This window comes from Taeniopygia guttata, chromosome 2 (assembly GCF_048771995.1).
Source record: "Taeniopygia guttata chromosome 2, bTaeGut7.mat, whole genome shotgun sequence".
NCBI lineage: Eukaryota > Metazoa > Chordata > Aves > Passeriformes > Estrildidae > Taeniopygia > Taeniopygia guttata.
The window spans coordinates 24,296,451-24,316,818 of record NC_133026.1 but is presented as its reverse complement, the minus strand read 5'-3'; the positions used below and the strand labels follow the sequence as shown (position 1 = coordinate 24,316,818).

The following is a 20,368-nucleotide window of genomic DNA, read 5'->3' as shown; positions in this document are numbered from 1 at the left end:
TGATTTAACCACACAGCAGCCAGAAAATGTTCTCTGCAGTGCTAACCTTGCCTGCTCATACAAAGTTATTTAGTGCATTTTCTTCTGGCAAGCAAAATCCATTATTACAAGCTTGCCTGTGGTCTGCAGTAATCTAGAGAGCGAAGCTGCAGCCTACTGCTTCCTCTTTCAGGATGCACCACCAGTACAGGGCAAAGGTCTTCAGGAAGTTTTGCAGGACTGTTTTCTGGGGATTGTTTTCTTTGTGGGTGGGGTTTTTTGGGGGGTTGTTTGGGATTTTTTCTATTGGTTTTGGGTTTTTTCATACTAATTGAAACAAGGGAGACAGCCCTAAGTCAGCCTATAAAAACATACATTATTATTAGTTAGGAGCTCACCTAGGAGATATATATAAAATATAACTCACTGCTATGCAAGAGGTCATGTCAAGATAGCAAATGTCCCATATGCTGCCAAAACGCTTCTCTACTTCACAGACAAGTCTCCTCTTGCCCACAATATAGAAGATTTGGCATTTGGATACAATATATGCATCTCTTACTCAGTATTCCCAGTTGGCTACCCAGACAAATATATCATGTGACACACCTGGGCAAATGATCAGCTACAAGAATTGTCAATCCAAAATTTGCCCTACTTGCATATGGGCTGGGCCTCAATGATGATATAGAAACTTTTGTACCCTGAGCTGTCATCAGACTGTTTCTGGAAACAAGCCAACAAAACATCTTCCATGATGATATGGGGTTGAACTGAAAAAGATCAGTTTAAAAGTGGACATTCATTTTGTGACCCTATGAAAAATGTGGCAGAAAAAAAAGTCCTAGAATACCCTGGTAATTAAAGAACAAAAATGAAATAATTTTGACGAAGGTTTTTCAAACATTTGATTTCCCCAGCTTTTCATGGCTCTACTTGGAGCCTGCTGGACAAGGTGTACCCCACACAGAGAAAAAAACCTACTGGATCAAAAGGACACTTCAAGCCAGCTGGAATGTATCACCGAGAAGAAAAAAAAAAGTGGATTTCCCCAATGCTGTTGCACATAGCTGTGGCCAGAATTGACCTTCCAGAGAAGCTTCCAATGGATTTTAAACCAATATTGAGTAGGCTTATATAAGAAAAAAACACAGAAAATTTTCCTAATAGCTGGAAAATATAAGGCTTAAATGGGAAATACATGCAGTTAAAACTGATTAATCAGAGCACAACAATTCCTTTTCATACCTTCAATTAAGCTGTGCCACAGGCAACAAAGTAATCTGCAATCTGCTACTGCACTGGGTACCAAAGACTGCAGTGATCACCAAATATGGGAACAAACAGTCACTAAATGAAATTTTCCCTTTCTCAGAGGAAAAAAAAATAGTGGAGGGAAAAACCCTATAATGTAAGACTTGGCAGTTTCTCATTGCGTAATAAAGCATACCTGTCCTCATCTATTTTTACAAAATCTGATTTTCCATGGAAAAAAAGCATGCACTTTATAAGTATTCTGCAATCATGCCTGGTCTATTCATTTGTCAGTATCTAGACATGCTTCTGTTTAAATCATTATGTTTTTTCACTGCAACACAGTTCCTTGCACCAAACCTAAATGGATAAAGCAAGGGTGATTACTCAGAAATTTGAATAGTGATTATCTTTTGGTCCCATACATTTGGCTAAAATTTTTACTTCAGGAAACCAAAAAAACCCAAACTCTGAATCAATTACAAAGTTTTTGCCAACACTTACTGAAATTTTAAAATGCTACAAGTTCACCAGGGAGTGCAGAAGCACGTTCTGCAGCTGCTGGCACATCTGGGAGCGTCATTGCTGAAGCAGAGAGGGCACACATCATCACCAGACTATGAAAATGAAAGCTTCACCACCCTGGAGCCCTGCTCAACCATTTCCTGAGGAAAGAGAGGCTAGAAGGCAGCTCCAGCTGGGAAGGAACACACATGATCCCAGCCTACACATTCTCCCTCCTTATGTCATTTTTCCAAAGACAGTTGCAAAGAATAATCGCTCCTGTGCAGACCTGAGTGTCTTGGCAGTCCCTGCACACTCACAAATACAACCACTTCAACTGCCTTACCCAAGAGTATGGCAGAAAAGGGAGAATCCCAAAATTTGTGAAAAAGCGAGTGCTGAGGGCACAGCTCTTCCTAGGATCTGAGGGCAGATGCTTTTAAACAGGGTAGTCCTACAAGACCAAAAAATGTGTAGTGTGCCAATCTAGGCACTGATCTGGGACAAGCCTGTTGGATGACAGGGAGCTCTGGGCACTGGAATAGTATCCAGGCTACTTGTATTGAGTTATGAAAGGGATAAAGGACTGAGTAAGTGATCATCTTTTCTTACTCCTGCAAATCATACTTTCAACACAGAGATGCTGATGAGATAGAACATAATGTCCACCAGAGGCTGGCATGTTGGGGGTTGGGTCCTCCTTCTGACTCTGGGTTACATCCCTGGAGAAACAAAACAAGTTCTCTCACTGCAGCCCACACTATCACATCTGAACTGTCAGACAAAACCTGTATCAACCCCAGTTTTTTGCTCAGTCATAAAATGCTTATTAAGACACAATTTTAGTTGTCACAAATGCATAACTGTATTGCCTAAGCAAATGTGGCAATGATAAAGAAATATAATAGCTAAATCTAAGAGACAAAAATATCCACTAGGCATAGTTCTACTAAAAAAATGTTCACTGAGAAGTCTAACTAGACACAGTGGAAATTTGTTCTAACATTGATATGAGGCAGGAAAAAAAAATCTAGTGTTAGGACACAGCAACTCAATCTCAATGCCAGCTCTACTCTGACACCAAGTAACAAAGAGGACCGCTGATTACAAAATTGCCTTAATTGCACTTTTGCTACACACTGAAGCATTTGTACAGAAAGTGACATTTTTCCAATTATGAGAAAAAGCTTTTTACAGAGCTTGCTTAAATAAACTGAATCTCTTTTTTTTTTTTTTTTTTTTTTCCTGTCCTATTCTCCTACGCTTATTTAAAAGCACTTCTTGTTAGGGCACTAGTAGGTGTATTTGATGGTCTCCCATATTACAGCAGTGTATCCCAGCTGCCTCTTCTAATAACAACAAAATTCAAGCATGAAAATTTCCTCTATGATAAATTGCTACCAAAAATTCTTGGTACCAGCAAGAGAATTAGCCCCTAAATGTGTGTGTGATGTTTCTGTCAGGCACAAGGTGAAAAAGACTACTGCAATACCCCAGAATCTGGGAATACATTTTGCTTCCCTTAGACAGATGAGCAGTCAGTGCAGAATCTGTGAGCCTCACCAGTGTCGCATCTGTTTTCTTCCTGAATCTTGTAACTCGGGCGTACAATAAATTAGGTTTTAAAATTACATATGCCAGTCATGCATTGTTCAGATTCAGCTGTATGTTTTCTCTCTTGCAACTTAGTGAGAAATAGGCATTTAAGTGATTCTTTCTAATACCAACAAGTTATTACTTCACCATCCTGTGGCAGGAGTTTATGTTTTCTTACAACAATAAATAAACCAACTCCATCCAAGGTGCTCCAATGTTAATAGTGGTCACCTTTCATTATTTTGATGGTAGTCAGGAAGAGCCATATTATTTTGATGGAAAATTTACAGAAAATTTACCAGAAAGTTAAAGGAAATGTCAATATGAAATTCAGATCCTGCATGTTCTAATATGAAGATACATTAACTGCTGCAAAAATATATAGATATATATTAATAAACAGAAACTCATGACATATAATCCAAAAGTGGCAAACAATATAGTAGTGTTCTTTAGTGGAGTCTCATTGTCACAGGGGAAATTCTCATCCTACAGACACACAACACAGTGTAATCATACCCAGTCACCACTGGGCATAAAATGAAATGTTATTTTTATTACATGCAACTCTAGCAAAATACATGTCAAATTTCACCATTTCCCAAAGTTTCTGACTACTAATGCCAGAGAAAAAGACAAATAGGCAGCCCGTATACATTCTATATGTATATTAATATTGTTAGACATACATACATGGAATAAGTCAAACCTTTTTTTCAAACCAGTTATACTAATTACTGAAGCTAACTGTAGTATATCAGTGTAGTGCAAGCATTGTTCAACAAGTTAAGGAAAAGTTACGTTTTCCATTTCCAAGAGGAAGGGTGGTGACCTATAAAGTTGTAAAGGAAACCACTCACAGAATTATTTCAATACCCTTGCTAAAAACAGCCCCTGGAATTAAAAGAGTCTCTTCCTCATCCTGCTCAGAACAATTGGGACATTATAGATCATTTAAAGCATGTTAATAAACTTAAAAAATAAAATTAATGCAAACAAACAAAAAACCTAGTTCTCACTCATGGAATTGCACTGCTAATTTCTCTGATTTCTCTGGTATTGCATCTGGATTTAGCTACTGGAAAGGGTGCTCCAGAATACTTAAAATGTATACAGGTATACTTAAAATGTGCTGCAGATACTGAGTGGTCATTCTCTCCCAAAGACTTTGGGGACACTTTTCAATTTATCCTCAAGTCACTGGGGAAAGGCTTAACTTAAGACAAAACAAACACTGATTGCTAGAAGCTTTGTGTGAACAACATCAGACTGAATTTGACATAAATAGTGATTTTTCTTTTCTTCCAATATGATCAGAGCAAATCTAAAATAAGTGCTATATGAGCATTTTCTTAAATGGAGGGCAATGAAAAAAGCAAGTTTATATTGCCTACTGTGATTTATTTTACAATATATTATCATAGGGCTTTATGTGATAAATGTATCATCACCTTCCCTCTTAGCCCATGATGTAATTATCTGCATTGAACACAGCAAGGTAGAACATACTGTTATCTGCACTTCAGTAGGCATGGCAGGAATAAAAAACAAGGGAGGGGAAAGTTTTATTTAAAAAAGCATTGTGTCACACAGCAGAGCAGCAAACACTGCACTAGAAGACACTAATATAGCTATTTCCCCCGTCCTCAATAAATACACAGCTGCAAATACTTGAGATACAAAACAATGTGCGCTTTAACCTATCCATGACAGAGAAGCAGGACTTGAAATCACCCACTTCTTTGTCATGGATAGTGGGAGATCACATCCTTCACAAGGTCTGGCATTATCCTCTGCATTTCAGGACACTAATTTTTTATGAATGCAGTTGTTGCTCCTGGGCATGTAATGAAGAACAGAGTGCCAGGGAACAGGTTCATTGGACAGATAGCTCTGCAGATACACAGATATATGAAGGCTCTCTCCAGTCAGATTCAGCATAAATTTGACACAATGGTATTAGCTACAAAATTCTACACTATTAATCTAGGTGAAGGAGGAGGATTAATTTCCAGCTTCTGGTTCTTTCTGTATCATCGTATTTCTGCTTTGCAAAGAGTCCAAGAATGTAGAGTAATGAAACTAATTTACTAAAAAAGTGTCAGGTCATGTCTCTCTTTTCCTTCTTGCTCGGGTTTCTTTTTTATAACACAGAAGATACATCTCTTTCTCTCAAAGCTCAGTGATAACAGATCTCAGTGATAGAAAATCTGATTAATTACACTGAATTTGGGATATATTAACACTGGAAGTGTGAAAGTTTAAAATAATCAAACCTAAGATAAATATCATTTAATTCAGAAGTAATTCCTCTATCTTTTGTCCACAGTGGACTGCAGGAGGGGTGAAATTTGGAAATAATTAAGTTTATTCAGGGAAATACAAGATTCTGGAAGTAATTTTTAAAAGCACCCATAGGACAGCATAGCTGCAAACTCATATGAAAGTATCTGGCAATCCAGAGCATACTGTTTTTAGAAAACCACAGCAGAGCACTGCACAACCAGCTAGAATTTGGAAACTTGCCTACAATCTGAGATAAGTCCTTACATTCCCTTCTCCTGAACCCATTGTATGTTTGTTTTTATGTGGTGGCCACAACAATGGTGTTTGGCCCTTGCAGCAGGTACCGCACTCCAGCACTTTTCTCAGCGGTTCATAGGTTAAAGGTGGATGTCTCTTTCCCACCGGTGCTCGGCCTCGCAGCGGGCACCGCACCAGGGCTCCCTCCAGCCGAACCTGCTTATCCTTTGGCTTTGGCAGGCGCCCTGAACAGTGCCACGGAGATCTGCAGGTGTCACTGCCCTCGCTGACGGGAATACACAAAGTTCGCCAGCACTACCATTACTAGCAGGTTGCCATTTGGCATTCAATTTACACACTACGTTACCAGAAGCTCCCCGTTTTCGCTTTATTTATGATTTAGTTTTTCAGGAGGCTCCCACTGTGCGCGCCTCTAGAACGGGGACGGTGCCCGGCGGGCTCTGCTCCGCAGGACCGAGCCCAGGGCAGCGCACACCGGGCAGGCTGTGCCCCGCGGCGGGTCACACGCAGGAGGGAACACACGGTTCTGTTTCTGGCCTTGCCGGAGGGAAGTTTACTTATCTAAGCGCCCCCCGAGCCGTCCCGTGGGCTCGCTGCCCTTGCCCTGGTCCGCTCCCCGCACGGGGCAGCGCGGCCGGTGTCCCGCGGTCCCGCCGCTGCCCGGTCCCCCCCGGGTACCTTGCGGAGGGCCTCCCGCAGGTGGCGGTGCCGCGGGGTGTCCCCGGCGCGCCGCGGCCCCGAGCAGCGCCCGCGCAGCGCCGAGCCCGGGCGGGCCCAGCGCCCGCCGGCCCGCAGCGCCATGGCCGCCGCCGGCCCCACCGCCGGGCCCAGCGGCCGGGCACGGACCGGGCAGCCCCCGCCCGCCCCGCCCCTCCTCCCGCTCTCTCGCCCCGGCAGCAAGGCACGGCAGCTCTCGGGTTACGGGCAGGTTTCTTTAATGCCAACGAACAGCCAGGAAGAGACCGACAAGCGGGCGGCGAGCGGGCCCCGCGCAGCGACAGGGCCAGCCGCGGCGGGGAGCGGGGCACAGCCGGCCCTGCCCGGCGGCCGGCGCGGGGCTCGGCAGCTTTCGCGTGGGTTTCTGTACTTTTCTAAGGACAAATAGAAAATAAAAAGAAATCCGCTCCTGTGCTCGTTCGACGCGGCGGTGGGGACACGCTAGTTACTCCCTAGGTTACGGGAGGAATGTCTGCTCCAGGGGCAGGCGCGGGGTTCCTTCTCTAAGCGATGACACAGCCTCCCTTCTCCTTGAAGGGGTTCTTGTCCTCGGGAACCCCCTTCACCAGCGGGTCCTCTCCCGACCGCTCCTCGATGTAGTTCTTGATCTCTTCGGAGCACTTGGACACCTCGAGGGAAAGGACACAAAAGTGGCTGCGTTACGGTCGTGGGAAATGTTCATCAGAGGAGGAAACCCGTGAATTTACATTCTCCCGCATTCCCTTCCCACCAAGCATAAAATATCTGGCCACAGAGCACTAAGCACGTGCATACTGTGCTTCCTTCCTCTCTTCACAGCCTGATATTGACAGAAGATGTGAGTATCTCTGAGAACGTAAACGCCACTCCTGACAGCCGTCGCTGCATAGTTAAACTTGTGTTCATAATTAGCCAATCTAGTTTTATTAAGTTGTGGATCACACTCTCACTCAGCACCAGCATGACTTATGGTCAACAATTTCTGGGTCGGTAACCTTCAGTTCAGTTTCAAAGTATTTATGGCTTTATGTGTTTTTCACAAACAAAACACTCAGCAATGATTTTTCAGTAGTAATAGCAATTCTTACTTCGCAGTTCTGCTATCGCAATGATGCACCTTGAATGAGAATCTGACTAGGAAAGACATAGAACCCACCTATGAAGTAGAAGCATGTTTAGTTTCTGTTCACTGACACAGAAGCACATGCAGCACATGTGGTAGTGGTGTCTGTGGAGTCTGAGAGTGCACAAGTGAACGTCTGGGGCTCCTGAGGTTCCTTGTGCACACACATCTCTTGCTTCCTATGTCAGCAGAAACTGTCCCTAGATGCCCAAATACCTGACATGCCTGAGGACACACTCCTGCTCTGTCCCCACCTCCTCCCTTCCTACCCGCAAGCCCTGCAGTGGTACAGCTATGCAGAGTCAGCAGCAGGAATCAGCTGTTGGCCAGGCCACTAGATTATTATTATTTCTAATTTAAGGCCCCTTGCCTCTTCTATTAATTATATTTTGTTTCAAAGGTAAAACTACAACAAGAGAACCAATGAATTCACTTGCTGTATCACAAACGACAGAGTATGGCCTGTGCAAAATTAAGCTTTAAACCATCAGAAAGAACAGAGTTAATTCCCAATTAAACAGTGCATAAAATAAGATCTAGCTGCCTTAGAGCAAAGAAGAAGCTGGATGTACAAATCCCATTACATGTGTCTTGTTCTTCTGCGTCTTGAGAACTTTGTTCATTCAAATTAGAGCACCCAACACCATAGTAAAGTTGCATGCCAAGGAATATGAAGGACCAGGGTTTGTTTTACTTCAGTCAGCACTGCCAGGATCACTTTCACTTATAAGAAAAAAAGCCTACTTAAATACACATTTAGAATTTTTTTTTCATTCCAAAAGCCACTTCCTTTTTATTTCATAAAGTTGTTGGGGGGCGGGGGGGTGTGTCAAGAAAATTTTGGCTCATGTTTTTATTTTGGTACCAACAGTAATGTGGTTTCTGCATTTCCCAATCCCTGTAGCACCCATACAGGTACCAGGGGACTGTGGCAACTACAACACCAATTTCATTCTCCCAGGGAAACTTTTGTTACAATGCACTGGTAACATTAAGTATGTTTCACTGCAGGAAAATTGAAACATAGCCATTTTCCTAAAGTGATCAGGGTTTTCGTTTATTCAGAAAGTGTAGACAGGTATTTAAAACTATTGTTATTTCCTAAACTTTATATCCTGCAGAGTGTATTTCAGTTGTCTAAGAATCATCTCTGAGAGATGATACAGATATCAACACTAGTTGGATGTTGAGCCCTCAATACTGCTGGAGCTTTAGACTATACTGTAACATCTACAATCACTGATTCCTAACTCACAGCTAAAACATAACTCCGGCTTTCTTATTTTCGGGGCTAAAACCTAGACCTTCAGTGTAATCAACATGACTAATGTTACCGATTCCCACATACAAATGTATTATTGGTCCTAACATGAAGGGTTTATTTACATGTAATCTGCCTCCGCTGGTGTGCAGAATTAAAAAACAAAATACGAGTTTCGTCGTGGAGCAAGATCAGTTCTGCACATCTTTTGTCTATAGAAAATGTACAAAACCGTAAACCTTTAATGGGAAAGTACTCGTTGGAAGGAATAATCAGTGTAAATGTCTAAACGTCTATGGAACAAGGCTGGGTGGGTCACGGCTCGGCATGGGCGGTGCTTTGGCTCCTGCCCTCCCGCCCGGGCACGGCACAGCACGGGAAGCGGAGCGGGGGCGGCCGAGACCCGGCTGCGGGCCAGGGTAGGGTGCAATGCCGCGACAGGGCTCCCCTGGCTTCCCAAGGGAGGCCCACCCCCCTCCCCTAGCACCAGCACGTCCCAGTGAGTTCTGCATACAGAAGAGGGGAACAGAGCGTGATGTGTTCCGCCCTTGCCCGGCAAGGCAGTCTGGTGCCGGCCTTGGGCGCCAGGGACTCACGGGGAGGGGAAGTTAGGGGGTGCCAAACCCACGGGGAACAGCCGCGGAGAGCAGGGCCGTGCCAAACCCTCGGGGCGCCTTATCCCAGGGATGGTGCGCTCCTTCCCCCGGGCTCCACAGCCAGCCCGGGAAGGACCGGCGCTCCTGCGCGGTGTCAGCGGTGCTGTGCCAACAGCGCCGTCCCCGGCCCCTGACCCAAAGCGGTGGCAGGACCGTCGGTGCAAGCCGCGGCCGTCCCAAAGCAGCCGGGGCTCTACGGACGAGCACAGCCCCGCCGCCCGGGGAGGAACGGGCTCGCTCCCCGCTCCGCACCCGGCCCCGCCGCCCGCCAGGCAGCTCCGGGCCCCTTCTCCGCGCCCGCTCACCGGCTGCCTTTCCAGCTTCACTTCTTTCCGGAGCTGCTCCACTTCCATTTTCAGCTTGTCCTTCTCGCTCAGGTCCTCGATGTTGATGGCTGGCATCGTCTACACTACCGAAGCGCGCAGGGAGTGGGGACAAAAGGTGACGCCTGGGCAGCGAGGCCGCCGGGGCCGGAGCCCCCGGGTGGTGGCGGGGCTGTGGGACGGCCGCCCCCGGCCCGCCCCCGGGCTCACTCGCACGCTGCCGCCCGAGGTGCCCTGCTGCTCGGCGGCGGCCGCTTCCTCCCCGGCGCTCCTGCACCCCTTCCCCGCGCCGCTCCGGCCTTTAAACCTGCGCGCTAATCCCCCCTAACCGGATTAGAGCCCGGCCCGGCCCCGCTGCCGGGGCGTTGACACCGGCCCTGCCAGCACAGGCAGGTCTGGCCGTCCCAGCAGGAGCCGGGAGCTGGAAGACCGTCCTGTGCTGATCTCCCTGGCCTCATCCTCTACAACTCCAGTGCGGGGCAAGAGCAGCGAGGTCGGCTGGGGCTTTTGGCCCAGCAGTGAGAACTTTCCCCCCACCACCTTCTCCTGATGCACCTCGCGGCCATAGAAATGACTCATTCTCTGTGCCACCAGCATCCTTGGGCTCTGTGGTCTTCAGCCCAGCTGCTAAGGCAGAAGCAGGTGGTGTGCATGGCTGCATTCCTCAATACTTGTGCATTACAACTACAGATGAACTGGACTAAGGTAGAGATTGAAAGAAACCGCTCCCACATAAAGTGCCTCAACAGGTGGTCAGCCCATCAATGACAGACAGCACAACTTTTTGGTAGGTATGTCTGTAAAACAGAATTGCAACACTGCTTAAGGGGCTTTTTGTGCCTGGCTTGCACAAGGGTCTCTGAACACATGGAGTTATGACAGGTGTTGAGGTGGAGTACTGAACATAAGGGAAGGGATTCATTCAGAAGATGCAAGAAGGAGTTAGGAAATTCTTCTCCTGTGGTTACATACAGTTTTGAGGTCTAGATCCCAAATAGGTTTCTATGCTTTTAGAAACCGAGTGGTCCTTCCATGCATGTTTGTACAGCACCTAGCATCTCTCATCCTAGCAGCTGCTTTCCTACAATAGCAATGGAAGCACAGTTCAGGACCCCTGAGATTGAACATAGCTACAGGCCATTCAAATGGGCTTGCAGTCCTTCTGTTATCTACCACTTCAAAGATCATCATAGGCCGTTAGCCCTCCCTCTTTCCTTCTCTGTTTTTTCCCATTAAACATTTTTCCTTTCTCCTCCTCTTCCTACTCACCAGATGTAAGCAGCTGTCAGCAGCATGTAAGATTTAAGTCTTCTCCAGCACTGCTCTTATAGTGCCCTTGGGGTTTGTATTCGTTTAACTTTAGCCAGTTCACTAAAACCAGTTTCTCTTCCTCTCCCTATGGCTACTATCTTCCCCTCCCCAGCTGGTGGTATGCACTTTCCACACCCCCATAAACCTACACTGACAGCTGCATTCCCAAACCCCACCAGCTGCTGGTCATGGGCCAGTCTAAACAGGTGGAAGGAGCTGGCTGGCCAGCGTCTCAGAACAGCCTGGGCTGTTGGTGAGAGCAGAAACATTGTGGTGTGGAGAGGCAGAGAGCATGGGATGTGGTGGAGGCACGTGTGGGGTGCAGGAGTGAGCTGAAGGTCGGCTTGGCACACCATTGACATGGTTGGCGTAGGAAGAATTTGGTTCCCAGAGCTCTGTAATGGAAAGCTTTCACTGACCTGTCTGCTGACATGACTAGCTCTGCAGATGGCAGTCAGTAATGTACTTTCTACCACTTGTTGTGTTAAATTTACCGTGGTTCATGTATTTTTACAGATATTTACCTGATCTAAATTAAAGCAAAGGAGAAGCTGAATAGCAGCATTGATGGATAGGTGGCTTCAAATCAGAGTTTGATTTCTATGTGTCTGTGCACAGACGAAATGGAAAATAATGAAAATGGTGCTTGCATTGCAGCATTCACTTTGCTTCTATTGTTTAAAGTGGTATTTAAATTTCTCTCTTTGCAATTCCAAAAAATGTGATGAAAACTAAAGGACAACATATTAAAGAACATCATATTAAGACTACTTTAGTTTCCCAATATAGAAAGAAGACTTTTTGCTTTTTTTTTTGGAAATAGAAAAAGTATGTGGTTGTTTTGTTTGTTGATTCTTTTCTTCAGGAGGGACATAAGATTTGATATAGCTGCTCTGCCTAATATGCTGAACAAAATCCCTAAAAATGAGGACACCCATTAGTAACTGTTGTAGCTATAAGAATCTAAAGCATGGCAGATACATCCCATCATGATGACTCGAGCTGCACCAGGGTTTACTTTCTTGTCACTAAAGCACCCACTTATCCTTTAACTACTGGAGATTCTGAGAAAAGGAGCAGTTCTGAAAAAGGAGGGAAAGAGGTGCCATTCATACCCTTTCAGAAGTCATGTAGGTGGAGTAGGGATTAGACTTGCTCCTTTCTTGCCTTTATGAAAAATAAAACTACGTCAGGAAACTACGTTGTAGTCCTCCACAACATAAGGACACAGAAGCAATGGAGAGAAAGTCAGTTCAAGTAAACAGGGTGCTCTGAAGTGCCTTCTGCTTACAGCCTGTATAGACTTAGTCTTCTTTCCTGCAGGCCACAGATTTCCAGGGCCCTGTATTGCAACCCATCCAGAGCAGTGCCTGCCTGCAGGACTGCGGCCCGGCCCAATGTCACTGTAAAGGGAGCAGAGAACAATAGGAGATCAGATTAGTTTGTCGTTATCTATGGAGAACACGCCTAATACACAGCCACTCTTATCTCTCTTACTATATTCGATCTGGGGTAAACACTAATTAATGCAATGTGTCTATTAAATTAAGAGAGGGAAAGTGTGCTGTTTGCTGCTCACCCCCTCCTCCTACAGATCACACCTCATTGCCTGGTGCGGTTACAATCTGTAGAATAAACCAGGTCATGATATTTCCTGAAATCCACCCCTCTTTGCACTGCCAGAGTTGTTATCCATTCGGCCCCTCCAGAGTCCAAGCCCTCTGACGATGCCGCGTTTTCTCAAGTTCATCAGCGTTTTACACTACGGAGGTAAACTAATGCCGCGCGTCTGTCTCGGCGGCACTCGCTATGCAGCCTCTACTCCATCCGGCTGGATCAGGACCTACAGCAGGATCAGCGTTTGATTTTCGGCGTTCCACCGTCCTCTACCCGGAGCTTCCGAATAGGGAGCGGCCTCGGGGGAGTGGGGAAAGGCGAGTATGACGGAGGAAGAGAGGGAGGCTTTCGCTAAGTGACCTGTCCCGGATTCTCCGTGATTTGCAGGAAACGTTCTTCGAGCATCATCCCGTAACGTGAGCGGGGCGGAGAGTGGACCCCAGCCAGCTCCCCGCAGCCCCGGGGCGGAGGCCCCTGGGCCATGGGCGGCGCAGCCCTGCGGGGAGGCAGCCCCGGCGGCGCCCCCCGCCCGGCCCCCGCTGCTCCGCGGCGCGGCGGGGCGGGGGCTGCCCGCGGCCCCGGACTCGGCTTCGCGCAGCCTTCCGCGCCCCGCTGACGGCCGGGACAGCGGCGACCTCCTGCCCCGCTGAATCAGCCCTTCCCCTCCCACCACCTGCGCAAGGAGGCGGCCCGGGGAAGCCGCCTCGGTGCATATAAAGCGCTGCCGTCGGAGGGGAAGCGCCGCTGGTTCCCCGAACCCCGCTGCTGCACGCCGCCATGGCCCCCGGCCGCCGCCTGCCGCTGCCCGCGCTGCTGCTGCCGCTGCTGAGCGCCGCGCTGGCCCAGCGCCCCCTCACAGGTAGGAGAGGCCCTCGGTGGGACCCGGGGCTTGGGCCGCCCCCCGGCGCGGTGGCCTCAGCCCCGTGGCTGCTTTCTCCGCAGAGAAGCAGCGCGCCTGCCTGCTGCCCCCCGACGAGGGGCCCTGCCGCGCCCTGGTGCCGCGCTGGTACTACGACCGGCACACGCAGAGCTGCCAGGAGTTCACCTACGGGGGCTGCTACGGCAACGCCAACAACTTCCTCACCTTCGACGACTGCGAGAAGAGCTGCTGGACCATCAAGAGTGAGTCCAGGCACCGGCGTGGCGGGGGGCTGGAGGGGGCGCACCGGGGAGGCTGCTCGGCTTTGCGGGACGCTTTGCACCCACCCGATATACCACAGAGTCCCAGAATCATGGAGCTGTTTAGGTTGGAAAAGACCTTTAGATCGAGTCGAACTGGTGACCCTCCTGTTTATTGCAGCTTCTTGCTGATGTCAATTTTAGGCAGAAAATACAGAGTGAGTTGACCCAGAGGTGATGTGTGGAATTTATCTATTAGTATTTTAAATGTGATTTAATATAGCACTTAAACGCTAATTAATGCATTGGATTCCTCCAGTAAAAAGCAGGTGGGACAAACTGGGACTTGCCTGCAACTGAAGTTATACTGTTTTGCCTGTACTACCATGTTGTTTTATATGTGAAGCATGAAGGGCTGGCTTTATAGAGGATGAAATTATTTTTTCTGCAGAAGTGCCCAAATTATGCCGGATGGAGGCTGATGGAGGACCTTGCAGGAGTTATCTAAGAAGATATGCCTTTAACTTGAGCTCGATGAGGTGTGAGGAATTCATCTATGGTGGCTGTTATGGAAATGGCAACAACTTCAGAGATTTGCAGTCTTGTGTGGACCACTGTCTGCCAGAAAAAAGTAATGGTTGTTCCAAATTTTTAATAAAATGGATGGTTTGAAAGTAGTATGAAGGTGATACTTTATATTATATTTTCCTCTGAATACCCATGCAGTGGTATTTTTGAAGACTTGTGTAAAGCAGATGTTTATATTGTCCACTTTAATTTTAATAGGTTGTCTCAGCTGTTACTGAAAGAACAAAATGCTGAGATCTTAAATAGATCTGCAGCTATACCAAATCAATTTCTTGACTTCTAGAGAGCTGTAGCGGTGTATTTGAAGAGAAATAATAAGGTTAAAGTTCTGTGTTGAGGAAGATATGTTAGAGATTGTGGCAGTCACATTCAGGGAAGTGGTAATGTAAAGCAGAAGCACCTTTCTAAAATTCAGATGAGAATTTTAGAGAGATGGTGGTAGGTGGCTCAGGTTTTTGGCAGTCAACAGCTCAGCTTCTAACAGAAGTGTTTTGCCTGATGTGATTCTTCACTGTCTCTCCATTTGAGCTATAAATAAAATTGGTGGCAATTATGAGCAGGTTACTATAACTAAGTTTTGACATGACCATCAGGTTAATATCTAGTTCAAGATAGGCTCTTTAAAGATCTACCAGAATGTATAAAAGTTGCCACTGTCCTAAGTGTTATTAGTGCTTGATGACATTTATTTGTGGCTGATGACAGATTATCAGAATTTTCTTAGGTGAAAGCTGAATTATTTCTGTTGCACATACAATGAGTTGATAAAGGGGCTACAGCAGAAAAAAAAATTGTTGAAGCAAAAAGAAACTTGCTCTTGAGGAAAATTGTTGGATTTTTACTTCTTGCCTCAAGCAGAATTTGCTGGGAAAATTATAGCAAAGTTGTACCTTTTTTTCCTATATAGAGGTTGTTCCACTGAAATATTGCTATATTCCTATATATATGGAATAAGACTACATAAAAATTTTTGCTGTCATATGTATAGCACCACAAATGGGGGAAGCTGATGAATTTCACTTATGGGATCTAATCCTGTTTTCTAGGATGGTCTGTTGCTTTCTCAAATACACAGCTCCCAGCAATAAGATGTAGAAAGTCTCTGAAGTCATCAGTAATAGTGTCAATTCAAGGGGGAAAAAGAGCTGTTTAGACATGAAATTTATTTTAGCATCAATTTTAAGAAGCCATGTACAGAGATTACATTTATGTTATTTTTCTCTCTCTCTTTTTTTTTTTCCTTTGTCCTTTTTTCCCAAGCTGGCCCCTTGCTCTGCTATAGCCCAATGGATGAAGGATTGTGTTCCTCTTCCGTGCCTCGCTATTACTATGACTCCAAGACTAAATCATGTAAAGAGTTCAGATATACTGGCTGTGGTGGAAATGCCAACAACTTTGTCACTGAAACGGATTGCTACAATGTCTGTAGAAATGGTAAGGGTTTTTTGGTTTTGGGTTTTTTTTGGTTTTTGTATTTTGTCAGTCACAAGCATTTAAAGAAATTCATATAACAGTAACAAATGTTCATAGTGTTCTTTGATTCACCTTGGCTTGCTACAGGTGCATGCTTTTTGCATTTTGGACTCTTATGTTTTCAAGGGCAGGGAAAATCGAAAGGCAATGCTAAATCCTTCTGGCAAGATCAGTGTAATGTGAAGTGGTTACACCATATTTGAACGAAGTGTAGAGGAAGGAGCACACAAAATAGACTAAGCCGACTTCCTAGAGCCCACAAGGAATCAGTCTTTAAACTGTTCAGTATCTCCATGACCACTAATTAAGATATTTTTTCATTCTGGATAGTTTTAAATAGGATTAAAGTCAGTTGTGAAATCAATTTACTTTTCTCCTTTGCATTTTCAGAAGTTACTATCCTTCCTCAATTCCCTGTTACCTACTCACATTTCCTATTCCCATTACTAAAGATTTCTGCCTCATCAGTTGTGCTGTGTCAGCTATTTCTCTGGCTGTGGGGGGAAAGCTTGGAATGATAATTGATTTTTCCTACTGCTTTTATTCAAACCAGCTACTGGCCATGCTTGTAAATCAAAACAGTTGTGCTTTTACTTGCAGTCATATCACAGCTATTGCAATACTCTAGTTTAATCAATTTGATATGAAAATAAATGAGAGAGATAGAGAAAAGCATAATTGTATGCTGTTGCCCAGAAAACTTAGGAAGCAGACATTGCACACAGTATTCTAAAAAACAATACTAATGGGAAAAATATTTAAGACTGTATCAGGCATGTAAGGCATGTACATTGCATTTGGGAAAAAGAAAAAGGAAAAACTGAAAAGCAGCTCTCTTTTAAACATAATATGCACAAGATCTGAGTACTTCAGTATTGAAGTTGTATAGTCAGAAGCCTTATGCTGGGAGATGATTCTTCAGTTCTAGGCTGGAAATCCAGGGCTGGGGCAAGGACTGTACTATGACTGAGCATAGTCCTCAGAAATAAAAATACTGCCTGCCAGTTAGTCATGACAGTAATATTTCTGTGGATGACAAGTCTGAGTGTGTCTGTCATCCTATTACAAGAGAGTCTGTAATAGTATGTTAAGTTTATCTGAGATGCTTGTGATTATCTAATTTCCATCCATTACTTCCTGTGAAGTGGTTGGGCCAGGCCTCCAGTGTGGAGTGTGCAGGGAGAGGAGGACAGAAACTGCTTCTTCAGCGTCTCACCTCCACACTGCCCCTGCCCACACCCAGCCAGATTCACCTGGGGGTTCTCTCTTCCTCACTAATTTTTTTTGTTTGTTTGTTTTTGTATGTGTGGAAGAAAGAGGTAAGGAGATGCTGTCTGTCTTGTAACTAGAGCACCGGATAGCCACATGTGAAGTATCAGCTACAAGCTTTTTAATGAACTTGGGGATTTCACAGTTCAGTAAGGCTTGGTACAGCTGGAGACCAAAGTTAAGGGCATAATTAGTGCTGATTAATGTTGTGCTATGCATATTCATTTCTATAGCTTGGGAGTGCACAGCAACATTAAGCAAATAATTCAGGCACCTTAAACCACTCCTCCTCTCCTGCTTCCATTATTTCCCCCTCAGCAGCTTTCATGTTACCTCTTGGAGTCTCAAGCTGAATTCAGTTCACCTTCCCTCTGCAAATATACAGCTGTTTGTTAAACTGATCTAAATGTGTTTTGAGTGTAAAGGTTTGTGATTAATCTAATCTTTAAAAGAATATTTCTATTCTTTATATAAAGAATTTATATTGGAAAAGGTTTATATTGGAAAAGAAAGCAAATGCATTGGGGTTACAGCAAAAGAATTGGGAACTGGCCCCAGTGGCTTTGTGTGCTGGTAAATAGGTAGCATAAAAACAAAGATTTTCAGTCAAGATTGCAGAAGACTTGTTTTCTGAATTGCTCTCACACAATTCATGCAGCCTTTGAAAGCACGTCTGGCGTTAGCTCTGACAGTCTTAGGCCACTTTGCAGCTTCTGTGAGTTTTGTGCAGAAACCCAAATAATTTTATCTTTACGTCTGCACTGGCTGTATTTTAACCTTTGCCTCACTGTTCAGAGAAATGTAAGAATAGGTTGAGGTTTTTTGTTTATGTATGTGTTTTTTGTTTTTTTTTTTATTTATTTGGTTGTTGGGTTTGTTGGTTTTTTTTCAATAGAGGGCAGTGTATTTAGTTCCATTCTGCCGTAACTGCGGGACACTTAGATAAGGCTTTGATGCTCAGGAAAAGAGCAGCAAAGTAGGATTCCAGTGCCAAAGGTGAACACACTGGTGACCTTACAGTGTGACAATAGGGAATGCATGGGAACACATGTTACAGTTTCTGGTATGTTTGCTATTATTGGACAGTGAACAGTGTAACATGAACAAAACGCAAACAATAACAAGTAGTAACAGTTTTGTCATTCAGTTTCCCTAACTGCTTCCTTTGTTTTGTTAGCAGGAAATCAGAAACCGAGTATCAACAAGCCAACAAATGTATTCCGCAGAAAAATAGTAAGAAAACTGAAGAAAAAATCTCAGACGTATAACCTGAAGTCTTAAAGCTGACGTGTACTTGGATGTTTGAAACACTTTTTGTCGATTCCACTTTCTTCTTTTGTAAGATATTTTTCACGAAGTTTTATACTGACATAGTTCTGTCTTTCAGAGCTGCTTTTTATGCAATTTACTTTTTTATAAGGAACTGTACTTAATAGATGAATGAACTTAAGTTTGGTTCTTCTACTGTGTTGTCTTTGCAATAATATTTTGGAAAGACTTGTTTAAATTTCCATGTTTTTATGGGTCGAATGTTACTACTGCCTTGGGAGAAAATTTCAGCTGCTGAAAATCAATTAAAATTTGAAAAATTAAATGTCTGTTATTATAACTAAGGAGAGTCCAGCACTGAAAATCTACCTTGGATTTTTAAATTTTTTTTGCATCCTCTGCTTGCTAAAGAAAATTGACTTTTCACAAGTGTGTTCAGAGGTTTATTGCCCTGCCATTTACATACTTTGGCCCTATTGTTTAAATAGATTGTCATTTACAGTTAATGTTCATAGTGAAAGCTTTCAAAAGCCTTCATAAGAGTGAAAGAAGTATAAATTTAAATGCAGCTCATCCCACAGAAGAGAATTTGGAATAGGGATGCCTTGATAAACACTGACAAAGGCAATGAATAAGTTAGTTGAGTATTAAAGTAAAAAATGTAGCCATTACTTTTTCATGACATTTGAAATTTTTGCGAAGTTACTCCAGATCCTCATGGCATTAATCAACATAGTTTTACTGATTTTAATGGAACTATGCTGATTACATCTGCAGAAGATTTTGATATTTGTGATAGTGCAGTGGCTGTTGAAGCAGAGCACCAGAAGTTTCTGCAAATTTCATCTACAAAAGAGTAATCTCTCTTTTGAGGCACTTTTATGTTTCTTATGGTAGGTTATGCCTATGATGATACTTTTGCACATTCTTTTATATTTTGTATTTTAGTTATGTCTGAGTTTCAATTAATTTCACCTACAATATTTTCTAAATATAAATTCATAAGTAATGTTAATAAAATGTTTTTTGGGGGAAAAAAAAAAGCTTGTTCTGTCATTATCCTGAATGAGTTGTATAGACCAATATGTGTACTGGAACCTGTAATTTCTTAATTATGACTCTAACAGAGTTTAGTTGTCTCTTCAATTATTTCCTTACACTGAAGTCTTTATTTGAAGAAAGCCAATAAATTGCATTGATGTTAATCATCCCCAGCAGTTTTGTAGCTCAGCTGGCTTTCTTGAAAGAGCTGCTCTCAAAGGGGTGCTTAGTTTAGCTTATTGTCTGCTGCTGGGTCTCCTGTTTGATGTTGCACTATCTGAATAGCTTTTGTGTGGGTGACAAGCTATTTGTTTGAAATTACACTGGCTTTCAGTTAGAATAATTCAGATGTGTGCTTTAAACCTATTCTGGAGAGGGAACATGATGGGCAAACTAGTCAAGATCTTATTTTCTTACTGATGTTTCTCTCATTGCCATATTTTCGATTAAAGCAGTTGTGTGCTTGCCATTGTCTTTCTATCACGCCAGTTCTGGTTCTTGGTCTCAAAACCCCTTTTTATTTTAATAAAATTCATTTATTAAATTCATTTTTTCACTCTTGCTCAGTGCAGATGAATGAGGATACTGTGGCAGACAATTGCAGGTAACTAGTGACACAGTTTTGAGTTCTTGTCCCATGCCAAACCTCTTGGTAGCCAGCCTTCCAACAGAAAGGGACTAGTATAAACTCCCTGGGGGAGCCAGGGCACAATACCTGTGGACATTGCCCATATCCCTTCCTGTT

At 44.2% G+C, this 20,368-nt stretch overlaps 3 protein-coding genes across 9 annotated transcripts in view; 1 reads left to right on the top strand and 2 right to left on the bottom strand.

The window, feature by feature from the left end:
• Window positions 1-6,691, bottom strand: part of LOC100221885 (probable acyl-CoA dehydrogenase 6) — an 85,841-nt gene extending 79,150 nt beyond the window's left edge. For all 6 annotated transcript variants that reach the window (XM_072925541.1, XM_072925537.1, XM_030264674.4 and 3 more), the window contains exon 1: window positions 6,556-6,691. In XM_072925541.1, coding sequence (XP_072781642.1) covers window positions 6,556-6,678 — 123 coding nt within the window. In that variant the 5' untranslated portion in view covers window positions 6,679-6,691. The remainder of the gene's footprint in view (window positions 1-6,555) is intronic.
• A 104-nt stretch (window positions 6,692-6,795) lies between these two features.
• LOC100226809 (guanine nucleotide-binding protein G(I)/G(S)/G(O) subunit gamma-11) lies at window positions 6,796-10,262 on the bottom strand. Its single transcript, XM_002196633.6, has 2 exons — window positions 9,919-10,262; window positions 6,796-7,223 (listed from the first exon to the last, which is right to left on the bottom strand). The coding sequence occupies exons 1-2, from the start codon at window positions 10,012-10,014 to the stop codon at window positions 7,098-7,100; spliced, it is 222 nt and encodes a 73-aa protein (XP_002196669.1). The 5' UTR covers window positions 10,015-10,262; the 3' UTR covers window positions 6,796-7,097.
• Window positions 10,263-12,963: 2,701 nt separating this feature from the next.
• Window positions 12,964-20,090, top strand: TFPI2 (tissue factor pathway inhibitor 2). 2 transcript variants are annotated; one of them, XM_002194790.7, is made up of 5 exons: window positions 12,964-13,723; window positions 13,807-13,986; window positions 14,435-14,614; window positions 15,832-16,005; window positions 18,494-20,090. In XM_002194790.7, exons 1-5 carry the CDS (start codon window positions 13,642-13,644, stop codon window positions 18,592-18,594), a joined length of 717 nt encoding a protein of 238 aa, XP_002194826.5. In that variant the 5' UTR covers window positions 12,964-13,641; the 3' UTR covers window positions 18,595-20,090. The 2 variants fall into 2 exon arrangements, with proteins under 2 accessions (XP_002194826.5, XP_012426945.4); XM_012571491.5 differs by having other exon boundaries at window positions 13,013-13,723; window positions 18,491-20,090.
• The last annotated feature ends 278 nt before the right edge of the window (window positions 20,091-20,368 follow it).